Genomic DNA, 12,965 nt, shown 5'->3' with positions numbered 1-12,965 from the left:
AGTTGAATGTTTTCTTTTTTTTATTTGTAGTTGTTAAGGTTTGTTGTTAAAGAGGTCAGAATAAGATCATAGTTTACACATTTTTACATTCCCATGCCAAGTAGCTGCTTTTCTCTATGAAATCCATTAACTGAGAGAACAAATTACATTTCGTTACAGGTGAACAATTAAATAGTTTGGCATATATTTATGTACTGGACTCTAATGCAGCTTGAAATCAAGTCATGCCTCACTCATTGAAAAAAACATGGCTAAATTCTCAAAGAATTGTGCTGAATGAAAGAAACTAAGGAATTTAAAAAACAGAGTAAATTTTACATGATACATTTGTAGAAATTTTAGAAGATGCCACTATTATAGATTAACATAGAGAAGATTTAAACATTTCTGAGAATATGCTATTGGGAGTAATGCGGATGTGAGTTAAATTTCAGAGGAATAAGAGAAAGATTTAGGGATTGATTTATTCAAAATTTGATTGAAGTGCTGAGTAAATGGTTGCAAACATAGGTCTACATTTTTCAAATCATTCACCATAAATTTGAATTAATTATTAATTACACTCGAATAAAGCAATAACAAAGAAACTGATGAGATAATATTTGACTGAATTGCAGCAATAAATAGATCAATATTAACACAAGGAATATAACTGACTTCCAAAAACATGCACATGAACCGTGGTTCACTCTGCATAGTTAGGTAAATTACAGAAAGTTGTCATAACAGATGGGGAATCCTGCAGACTTCACTAGGCATGGTCCATGCCGCCCTGCAGGTATCTCAGGGGAGCTGCCTCGTCCAGTGGTTAGAGCACAGGCCCAGATAATAGGACTAATTGTTTTTAGATGTGTAATCTTAGACACACTGCACAACTGCTGTGTTCTCTATGTAAATTATCTCCTGTAAAATAAAACATTGAAGCCTGCATTAAATATATTGTGTAAATATGTAAGAATAAAAGTTATGAGAGCTAAATGTTAATCAAGGCACAATCATATAATATATAACTATATTTTCCTGAATGATGGAATTATTACCAATCTCCCCCAGGACACTTGATCTGCCCTAAGCCCAGCCTCTCCTCAGATTCCCCACCCCAGAGCTTGCTTTATAGTGGGGGACATGCAAATAGTGGCCTCCCTCTGCTGATGAAAACCAGCCCAGCCCTGACCCTGCAGCTCTGGGAGAGGAGCCCCAGCACTGGAAGTCGGCGGTGTTTCCATTCGGTGATCAGCACTGAACACAGAGGACTCACTATGGAGTTTGGGCTGAGCTGGGTTTTCCTTGTTGCTATTTTAAGAGGTGATTCATGGAGAAATAGAGAGATTGAGTGTGAGTGAACATGAGTGAGAAAACAGTGGATTTGTGTGGCAGTTTCTGATAACGGTGTCCTTCTGTTTGCAGGTGTCCAGTGTGAAGTGCAGCTGGTGGAGTCTGCGGGAGGCTTGGTCCAGCCTGGGGGGTCCCTGAGACTCTCCTGTGCAGCCTCTGGATTCACCTTCAGTAGCTATGACATGCACTGGGTCCGCCAGGCTCCAGGGAAGGGGCTGGAGTGGGTGGCAGTTATATGGTATGATGGAAGTAATAAATACTGTGCAGACTCCGTGAAGGGCCGATTCACCATCTCCAGAGACAATTCCAAGAACACGCTGTATCTTCAAATGAACAGCCTGAGAGTGGAAGACACGGCTGTGTATTACTGTGCGAAAGACAGTGAGGGGAAGTCATTGTGCGCCCAGACACAAACCTCCCTGCAGGAACGCTGGGGGGAATCAGCTGCAGGGGGCGCTCAGGAGCCACTGATCAGAGTCAGCCCCGGAGGCAGGTGCAGATGGAAGCTGATTTCCTGTCAGGATGTGGGACTTCATCTTCTTCTGACAGTTTCCCCAGGGAACCTCTTAAATTTAGAAATCTGTGCCTAACAATGTCTTCTCTATTCATTTGAAAGAAATTATTTTAATATGAGGACCTTTTCTCCCTGGCACAAAATGAAGATTGACGCTTACACGGATGAAAATTCCTCAACCATGGTCACAACGATCAGAGTCCTGAGTAACCTCAGGGCTTCCCGGTGAATCTTCTCCAATCAGACCCAGGACAGGGACCTCAGTGAGATTCCCTGACTGGAACAGTCTTTACGGATCCTGGTCACAGACAATAGAGAGGCTGAACCAGGGTCAGCGTCATGTAGAACCTCACAGATTTCACGTCTGACCCTTCTCCTGACACAAAGTATGCAAATCAGTATCAGCACTGGTGCTGATCTGGTGCCTCTTTTGTTCCTAATCCATTTACTTTCTTTTTTAGTCGTTGTTCCCCTTTTTCCATTTGTTTTTCCCGCTTTTTGAAAAAGCGAGATGTTTTCCCTGTGAGATGTAAGGGATGACAGTTTTGGGGGATGGCTGGAACATCCAATATCCTCAGGGCCGGCCATCAGTAAGTGCAGGCTGGAAGTCTCAGAAAGAGCTGAAGCTGCTTAATCACCATGGAGTTTTACCTTCTCCAGTTCTGCTCTGATGGAATCAGGGCCAAGCAGGTTATCAATGGTAATCTAACTAACATAGAATCAACCGATTCCAGTTTTAATAACGTCTGTTAAAAATTCACACCACCACATGGATTAGTGTTTTGTCAAATCAATACACAGTATTGTCCAGCCAAGTAGACTGAAAGACGGACCGTTACACATGGAGAAAAACACTAACCTGAGTTCTAGGTTCTTACAGTGTTAAAGGTGTAAAACTGATTATTTAAAAGCGAGGCTATTTTTCTATTTGCTATTGAGTTGTAAAAGTTTCTTTTACATTTGAACATTAAAACTTTTTCAGATGGCATAGTATCCAATTCTGTAAGTTGTAGTTATTTTGTTGCTTTGCAGAATCTTCTTTATAATCTATTCCCACTTGTTCAATTCTGCTTTTTTTTGTAGCTGATTTGAATGTAAAATCCAGAAAAAGATTGCTAATTTTTTGAGGGTTAGGAGTTTTACAATTATAGGTATTACATTTAAATATTTAAAGCATTTAGAGTGAATTTTTGTGTTCATTCTAACCTAAAATTCTTAATTCTTTTCATGGGAAAATCCAGTTTTCATAACACCTTCTTTGGAAGACACTATAATTTAGCCATGTTATATTGATGGTTCTCATGCTGAAAATCAGTTTGTCATCAATATGTAGGTTTATATCTAAGCTCTCTAAAGGTATTTATACCAAAACTTTCTATGTTTTTCATAAATGTTGAGGCCTGGAAGTGAAATGCCTAAAGCTTTATTATTTCCTTCTTACAGATATTAGACCAAAATATTCTAACCTTTTACTATTGAGTGTAATAATAGCTGTGGCCTTTCTTAATGGCTTTTATTATGTTCAAGTTGTTTTCTTGTCTTCCTACTTTGTTCATAGTTTTTATAATAAAACTCTGATTTTTTATCAAATTCTTTTTCTCTGATGAAATGTTACTGAGATATTTTTTATTTAGTTGTTTAATATGGTGTACTGAATTGATTGATTTGAGAATGTTGAATCAAGTATGCATCTCAGGAAGAAATTTGAATTGGTCATGGTGTATGGTCTTCTAAAAAACTTTGGAGCTTAGTTTACTATTGTTGGGGATTAATTTATGTCTACCAATGATATTGGTCTGTAGTTTTCTTTTATTGTGGTGCCTTTGTCTATTACTGGTAATACTATAATGGTAGCCTCATAGAAAGAGTTTAGAAGGTACATGGCAGACTACCTTTAAAATAGATTTTATCAATGGAGAAATGGTGATAGTTTTTTCTTCACTTTTCTGTAGGGAAGAATTTTATGTTGTTTAAAAGATATTTAGAATGACTTAACCTGGTTTATGAGCTTTCATTATATTCCTTTCTTCCATTCTTTTTGAAGAACTGCTTACCTTTCCTATTTGTTTTTAGGTTTGTTTTTAGACTTGTGCAATACATTTTGAGGTGAAACTTGGTGGAATTTTTTCTAATAAATTAGAAAAAATAAATCATTTAATTGTTTATTTTATTCAGGTTGATTTGTTTAATATTTGCTAGAGGCCAGTTCTTTAAGCTATGACACATAATAAATCCCAAAGGGCAGTACCTCATTGTTTACTTAGCTTTTGTACTTATATTTTTCAGAGGAAGAACCACTACTGTAAATTGTAAATAGCCAGTACATAATTGTATTGTATGCAAATTTGTGACTGTTTACAGTGTCGTCTCTGAGAAACAGATACAGTTTATTTACTATATATATATATAAAGAGTTTGGAAGGTGGACTCCTCACCAATTTTTGAAAGAGTTACAGAAGGGCTGGCATTAGTTCTTTAAATGTTAAGGTTCATTTTATGATGTAACGTGTAACCTATCATGGGGAATGTTCAACGTGTGCTTGAGAATGATGTGTATTACGTGACTCTTGGCTGGAAGGTTCTGTAAATATCATTCAGATAAATTCGTTCAATAGTGTTGTTCAAGTTCAGAGGCACATTAAGAATTTTCTTTCTGGATTTGCTATACATTATGGTCATGAGGTATTAAGGTCTTCTCTTATTTTTGTATTGTTTTCTATTTCTTTATATCTCTTACAGTTTGCTTAATGCAGTTATATTTGTAATTGTACACACGTGTAAAAACAAAAATCATAATTGCTAAATGAGTTTTATGGCACAGTCACATTATAAGTAATATTTTTTCAAATGCTACCATTGCCACTAAACACCTCCTGGAGCCTGACATCTGCTCTGGGCACTTCCTTCTTCTCAGGTGTCCCACACTGGAGCTTGCTTTAGAGGAGGAGGCATGAAAAGAGGGCCCTCCCTCTCCTGGTGAAAACAAGCCCAGACCCGGCCCTTCACCTCTGGGAGAAGAGCCACAGCCCTGGGATTCCCAGGGGTCTCCATTTGGTAATCAGGACTGAACACAAAGGACTCACTATGGGGTGTGAATTAAGCTGAATTTTTCTTGTTGGTATTTTAAAAGGTGACTCATAGAGAACTAGAGTGAGTGAGAGTGAGTGGATATGAGTGAGAGAAACAGCGGATATGTTTGGCAGTTTCTGACCAGGATGTGTGTGTATTTTCAGGTGTGAGGTGTGAGGTGCAGCTGATAGAGTCCGTAGAGGACCTGAGACAACCTGGGAAGTTCCTGAGACTCTCCTGTGTAGCCTCTAGATTCGCCTTCAGTAGCTTCTGAATGATCTGAGTTCACCAGTCTCCAGGCAAGGGGCTGGAGTGAGTAATAAATATAAAGGATGATGGAAGTCAGATACACCATGCAGACTCTGTGAAGGGCAGATTCTCCATCTCCAAAGACAATGCTAAGAACTCTCTGTATCTGCAAATGAACAGTCAGAGAGCTGAGGACATGGCCATGTATGGCTGTACATAAGGTCCCAAGTGAGGAAACATCGGTGTGAATCCAGACACAAAATTTCCTGCAAAAAGAAGAAAGGAGTCTGGGCTGAAGGGGACACTCAGCACTCACAAAACAGGTGCAGCCCCAGGGCAGGTGCAGATGGAGGGAGGGCAAGGGCTGCTTTCCTTCAGTGTCTGTGGTTTCCTCTGCTCTAACGTTTCCCCTCTGAGCCTCTGTACATTTATGTTTTGTGCCCACCATGAGGTCACTGGATTAGAAAACTAATTTAAAAGAGGAAATATTCTCATATGTCCCAAAAACAGATGTAAGTATTGGAGGCATAAAAATGCACAGGAGCTGGGTGAGTCTGTAGACACCGCCACCCCACAATGCCAGACTAACCACTCGTGCTGGAGAAGGGTGGGAGTTTGATGGAGCTTCCCGTGGTCCAAGCTAAGTCCAGCAAGGCCATTGGTGCCTTGCTGAGCACAGTCGTCCATCAGGGATCTCCCATGTGTCCCAGCAGCAACCATGCCTCAATATCTCCACTGTGCACAGCCATTGTCTGGGAGGAGCTCCCAGGATGGGTGTCTTTGGCATACACAGGTGATGGGTGTTAGAGTGCAGTGCAGCAGCTGGCTGCCCGGTCTATTGGGCTCCTGGATATTGGAGGGATTGGAGGTGCATTCTCAGGGCCAGCACGCTGTTTGTTAATTTTTATATAAAAACCATGTGATTTAATTCATTTTCTCAGATGACATAGATAATTAATAACACAATCTGCAAACAATTGTAATTTTCAACTTTACCAGAACTTCATTGTTTCTTAATTCTGTGCAGGATCCAGACATGGTATTGCCCTTCTCATGAGAAATTGTTCGACCTAAACTGAAACCAGTTGTTTCTCATATACTTTGGTTTCTTCCCATGTGCAAAGATCTTGATTAGAGTAAGTTTGGTACTTTCCACACACTCACCCTCACCTCCCTTGTCAAAGAGCAGAAATTGTCCTTAATCTGAGTCTGAGGGGGGAGCTGTTCCTGTACCACTCAGGGCCTGCAGAGACCCCCAGATGCAGCTTCACTGAGTCAGGTGTTTCAATCCCTGAGATTGCTGCTCAGGTCTAATTGTGGGCTCAGAATTAGGACAGTCTTTAGGTTATCACAGGTCAATCCTATTCTGAAAATCATCCTTATCACACACCGTGGTAATAATTCAATGTTGATTTTTCTAAAAAGCAGTTTCTCTTTTTTATTTGGTTGCAAGTTTGAGGAAAGGAACATGTGATAATACTTTCTAATCTAACCTCAAAATCTACTGAATTGTTCTAGGAGACTCACAAATTGGACAAGAGCTCTTTATTCTCATTAAAAATGCATGTATTTGGGAATTTCACCATGTTGTCCAGAACCTGTTAACATCAACAACTGTGTTTCGCAGTGCACTTCTGGCTTCAGACATCCTTGCAGACCCTCTCCCTCACCTGCACTGTCTCTGGATTCCCCATCATAACCAGTGTTTCCCGCTAGAATTGTATCTGCTTGCCCCTAGAAGATGGACAGGAGTGGATCAGGTGCATGGGTTGTGAAGGGAGCACAAATTACAACCACTTCTCAAGAGTCCATATCCAAGAAACAGTTCTTACAGCTGAGCTCTGTGCCCAGTGAACACACAACTATGCATTTTTAAGCAAAAGAGGCAATGAGAGAACTTCATTATGAGCCTAGACACAAACCTCCCTGCAGGGGTGCATAGGACCAGCAGGAGGCACTCGGGGCAGCACGGGGGCTTAGGATGATTGTTGGGGGTCAGGAAGAGCAGGATCAAGGCTTAGCATCAGGGCAAGTGCAACAGGGGCTGTAGATGTGGGTTGTTCTCACCATCATATTTCACCACCAGACACCCTCCACTACATCTCTCCTAATGTGTCTGAGTGTTGATATGATTAGAAAATGGCATTTATGTAAATACTACTATATATCTACATTGAGGTGTATCCAGTTGTCCTCTCCATCTTATGTGGACCTTGTCCATCAAGCACTAAGTCCCTGTATTTACTTGAGTATCTCATACATTATGGTCAAAACATGTAGGGTCTCTTTTTGGCATGGTCTCTCCTCCTCCCTTCTCTCTCTGTCACACAAAATCACATGAACTGACACACACACAGAGCTTCCCAACTTTAATTATCTGATGTATTGAAGCAAATTGATTAGTGTGAAGCTTTTCTGCTTTGCCTGCTATTCATGTTATGTAAAAATAAGAACCATGTGTTTCTCAGCTTGTTACTTCTCTAAGCTAAGTAGCATCTTTGTTTATTATACCCAGAGACCAAAAGCGATCCAACTGTTATTCAGCAGCTTAACTGGTAAACAAATTGTGGAAAATTCATTTACTGGAATAATACCCACTGCTACAATCAAGTACTGCTGGATACACTCAACACCATGCTTAAAATAACAAGTACCTGAATAAGTAAAATAAGTCAAACAAATAAAAGTGCATACACATAATTCCACTTCTATAATTTCTATGAAGTAAAAATGAACTTAAAGTTACATACAAATATCTGTAGTTGACTGGGGACATGGTACAAGAAGAGAAGGTATAGAAAGGAGAAACGACAGGAGAGCAAAAGGAAATTTCTAGGATAATTGACTTTTTCTCTGTTAGTAAAAGTGAGGATTATGTCAATATTTGTAAAACTGTACACTTTATGTAAAGATTCTTATTTGCTAATTTCACCTCATTAAAATATTGCAAATTTTAAAATGTCTAATTTGGTAGAAAAGGTAGTAGAGAGAGATGAATAAAATACATAAAAATCAGAGAGTTCTGAATACACACATGAATGGACCCTGGGTCTCACTGTACTTTTAGGGAGACACTAGAATACAAAAACATAATGACAGGATTCCAGTACGTGAAAGGAGCTTTTCAAACCCCAGGAGGCATGTCCAACTGCATCTTGGAGTTCACTCAGGGAACAGGCATGTCCTTGGAAGGAGCCGTGACACCAAGCTCCCAGCATCCATTGTAGTTGACACCATGCCAATGCCTAGAGATCTCGACTAAAATTTTCTGTGGATGTTGAGTCTGATTATGCCACACACTCACACCAAGTGAGTATGGAAAGGATAGTTACCTGCATCCTTAAAGTGTCTGCTGAGAGCAGGGCAGGTCTCTCATTAAGGTCCAAAGTGGCTTGATAGAGCAGGGAAGGAGACTGGCTCAGGGTTGTTATCATGGTTTGGTGGGGAGCGAGGGAGAGCATCCTATTTGCAGGAAGGGTTTTGTGGGGCTCCAAGGTCAAATTGGCATCAAATGAGGGAGCTCCTGTGATTTCTAACTAGATTTACCTTGTATGCTTAAAAAAAGAGATGATGGAGGAAAGAGCCTTAAGTTATCAGCAGTCAGGCCTAAACATAGAGTCTGATGACTTACTCTAAATAGCAAGTATACAAATGGTGAGTAAGAAAAGAGACAAGACTCCAATATGGATGGACAACAGCCAGGTCTGCAGAAAATGAGAAGACTGTTTATAAGCAAAGAATAATGAGTAGGAGGAGGATATGGAGGAGGATTCTGGTCCAATGTCTTGTGTGGAATCTTTTCATGATTTGAGATCATCAGCTTATTCTGAAGGTCTTAGATCACCTGTCTTCTTCAAAATATCAGAAGTGCCAGAGGATATGTGAGGATGCACAGTTTGACTTCCTCTATTTGAGTAGTTTACAATTGTGTGAAATTCTTAATTAATTAATTCTTTTTTTTTGTTTGTTTGAGACGGAGTCTCACTCTTTGCAGGTTGGACTGCAGTGTTGTGATCATAACATAGCTCATGGTGATTTTAAATTCCTGGCTCACAGAATCCTCCCACCTCAACGTCTTGACTAGCAAGTAGCTAAGTTTCCAGGGCACTTCATCTACACTTGGCCGGTTCTTTTCATTCTTTTTTTTTTTTTTTTTTTTTTTTTTTTTTTAGGTGGAGTTTCCCTCTTCTTGCCCAGACTGGAGTGCAATGGCGCCATCTCAGCTCACTGCAATCTCCCCCTCCCGGATTCAGGTGATTCTCCTACCTCAGCCTCCGGAGTAGCTGGGATCACAGGCATGTGACACCATGCCCGCTAATTTTGTATTTTTAGTAGAGATGACGTTTCTCCATATTGGTCAGGCTGGTCTCAAACTCCCTACCTCAGGTGATCCTTCCACCTCAGCCTCCCAAAGGGCTGGGATTACAGGAGTGAGGCACCGCACCTGGCCTTTTCATTTTTATTCATATGTTCCTTCAGCAGCCACTATGTCTTTCCACTGATTTCTTCAGTTTCTGCCTTTTCCTTTTGAATAAGGCTGTTATACCTAAGGGGAGATGGGAGGTGGGCCTGGACAGGGATTGGTTTCTCCAGTGTGTCTAGAACAGTGGTTTTGGCGGCTTTACCTCTGCAGATAATTTCTCTTGCAATGTCGTGGTGACCGGGAGGTGTGTCTGGATGCATTTCAGCTGCAGTTGCTGTTTTGCTTTCCCAGACAGCACTGTCCCAAGGGGTAGAGGGTGGAGCATTTTGTGATGTATCCCCAGTACTGAAGAAAAAGTCTTCAATAGCAGGAGGAATTCCTCAACTGTATGCACTCTGAGAATTTAAACAATAACTTCTCTGTCACACTCATATTTAAACCATCCAATGAATATGTCTACTTTAACCTTGTGCTAACTTAAATGACATTTGGCAGCCTCTGTCCCAGAAAAGATTATCATCTGCTCCTGTTTATTTCCCTGCAAGTCTTTATGTCTCTTGAGATTTCAGATATATTGTTTGTCCTATAACATCAAAAATTTGATGTATACGTGCTAATTTGCAGATCAGTAAGTTTAGCAGTTGTTGTAAGAATAATAACATATTTTTATGGGATGCTTAAATCTCCAAGCTGAGAAGCACCTCTATGTGTAATACTAAGAAACTAGAAATGGTACAAATATCAAGAAGATATGTAGATAAACATAAATTAGCATTTATTATGCTAATAATACATTAGCATTTACTGTAATAACATCCATCATTAGAACTAATACATTGTTGATGCTCAACATGTTTGCATCATAAGTAGTTATGTGCGAGAAGCCACACAAATAAAACACATACTATATAATTCCCGTATAATAAATTCTTGAAACTCAAAACTAAAGTATTAAATGTGAAGGACTGACTTGGAATATGGTGGGGGAAGAAAATAATTGGGAAGGAGGAATTGTAGAGGAACACACGGAAACTTTTAAGTGTAATTTGTTTATTCATTATTTGGATGGCTTTTGGGGATGCACAGGTGAGCACTAGTGCAATAACATTTTGCTTTTCGTTTGTTTTTTTTTTTTTCTGAAGAGATGTGGTCCTACTCTGTGACCCAGGCTGGAGTGTAGTGGTGGGATTACAGTTCAATGTAGCCTCCAACTTCTGGTCTCCAACAATACTCCTGCATCTGCCATCTAAGTAGCTGAAACTACCATTGTGTGCCACCAGGCTTGGCTTGAGTACTTATTAAACCACACACTTTGCAATATTTAATGTATAGTAATAATGTCTCAATAAGACTATTACAAATCAGTGAATGAATAATTTGTTCAGTACAGATTCATGGAAAAATAGACACTAACATGACGAATGTCTGACATTTATGAAAATACAACTGCATGAAATGTTCTTCTCTTTACATTCATTAGGTAAACACAATAGTGCATACACATCACACCGTGCTTTTATTACAGGAAGAAAGTTCTGAAAATATCACTGGGGTGAACCACATTGTGCTGGGCTTGGTTCAGGGAGCAGTCAGGCTCAGTGATGTGACCTTCAACCACAGAATCCTAAAAAAAAAAAAAAAAAAAGAGGCTGCCCCAAAGTCCCCATCAGTTCCTGGACTCGCCATGTGTCTGGACCATATCAGTGCATCTGGAGCTCCAGGGAAGGGGCTCCCTGGTGGCTTTAGTGATTCCTTGCTTGCTGTGCTGAGATCTCACTGTAGATTATGTTGGGTTTTCTAAGGCCGTTTTGCTATTTAAGATCCACTCCCGGGGACAGAGCGATTCCCTCAAAACCTGATGGAGGTTCTGAACTACAAATAACATTAAGTGAATCCTGGTGTGTCTGAACTCATGCGATTGTTACATTAAGCTGCTGTTCCAATCTGTTTCCTCACCTGGGAAAAGAGGAGCCAGGACATAGTGAGTTGAGGCCCCAGGAAGATAACTGAATTCTCAGAGGGCACAGCCAGCATCCTCCTCCCAGGGAGAGCCTAAAAGACTGGGGCCTCCCTCCTCCCTTTTCACCTCTCCATACAGAGGCACCACCCACATGCAAATGTCACTTAGGCACCCACAGGAAACCACCACACATTTCCTTAAATTCAGGGTCCATCTCACATGGGAAATGCTTTCTGAGAGTCATGGACCTCCTGCACAAGAACATGAAACACCTGTGGTTCTTCCTCCTGCTGGTGGCAGCTCCCAGATGTGAGTGTCTCAAGGCTGCAGACATGGAGATATGGGAGGCTGCCTCTGATCCCAGGGCTCACTGTGGGTCTCTCTGTTCACAGGGGTCCTGTCCCAGGTGCAGCTGCAGGAGTCGGGCCCAGGACTGGTGAAGCCTTCGGAGACCCTGTCCCTCACCTGCGCTGTCTCTGGTGGCTCCATCAGCAGTGGTGGTTACTACTGGGGCTGGATCCGCCAGCCCCCAGGGAAGGGCCTGGAGTGGATTGGGCATATCAGTTATGGTGGGAGCACCTACTACAACCCATCCCTCAAGAGTCGAGTCACCTTGTCAGTAGACACGTCCAAGAACCAGTTCTCCCTGAAGCTGAGCTCTGTGACCGCCGCGGACACGGCCGTGTATTACTGTGCGAGAGACACAGTGAGGGGAGGTGAGTGTGAGCCCAGACAAAAACCTCCCTGCAGGGAGGCGGAGGGGGCGGACGCAGGTGCTGTTCAGGACCAGCAGGGGGCGCGCGGGGCCCACAGAGCATGAGGCCGGGTCAGGAGCAGGTGCAGGGAGGGCGGGGCTTCCTCATCAGCTCAGTGGTCTCCCTCCTCCCCAGCACCTCAGCTGTCCCCAGGCCTCCTCTTTCTTTATTATCTGTAGCTCAACTTCCTCACATCCTTGCTGCAAGATTTAACAGTCACTGGCACCCTTTTTCAACAAATTCCCACAAGGCCCATTTTACCTTCTTGACAAGCAAAATATTCTAAGGCTTCTCACCATGCCTTGATTGGCGTCATCTACTGCATCGTGTCTTTCTCTTAAATTCATGTGATGAAACCCCAATCCCAGTGGCTCTGTATTGGACAGAGGGATTTTAAGAGGGCAAATAAGTTAACTGTGGCCATAAATGTGGGACCCTAATCCAGTAGGACTCTTGTCCTTATGAGAAGTGGAAGACATCAGAGACCTCTCTCTCTCCACATGCACATAGAGGAGAGGCCATGTGGGGACGCACTGCACGAGAAGGTGGCCCTTTGGAAGCCTGGAAGAGGCCTCTCAAAAAACTAACCCTTTCTGCACCCAGATCATGGACGTCGAGACTCCAGAACAATAAGAAAATTAATATTTGTTATTTGAAATA

General features: G+C 41.6%; 2 gene segments (V, D, J or C); both read left to right on the top strand.

Moving 5' to 3' along the window:
• Positions 1-1,193: 1,193 nt before the first annotated feature.
• On the top strand, positions 1,194-1,925 carry LOC129012403 (immunoglobulin heavy variable 3-33-like). The segment is given in 2 exon segments: positions 1,194-1,305; positions 1,408-1,925. Coding segments are annotated over 2 exon segments (564 nt in total).
• A 9,855-nt stretch (positions 1,926-11,780) lies between these two features.
• Positions 11,781-12,370, top strand: LOC129012402 (immunoglobulin heavy variable 4-30-4-like). The segment is given in 2 exon segments: positions 11,781-11,859; positions 11,943-12,370. Coding segments are annotated over 2 exon segments (495 nt in total).
• The last annotated feature ends 595 nt before the right edge of the window (positions 12,371-12,965 follow it).

This window comes from Pongo pygmaeus, chromosome 15 (genome assembly GCF_028885625.2).
Source record: "Pongo pygmaeus isolate AG05252 chromosome 15, NHGRI_mPonPyg2-v2.0_pri, whole genome shotgun sequence".
Lineage (NCBI taxonomy): Eukaryota > Metazoa > Chordata > Mammalia > Primates > Hominidae > Pongo > Pongo pygmaeus.
The sequence above is the reverse complement of the archived record's forward strand: the minus strand, read 5'-3'. Positions and strand labels throughout refer to the sequence as shown.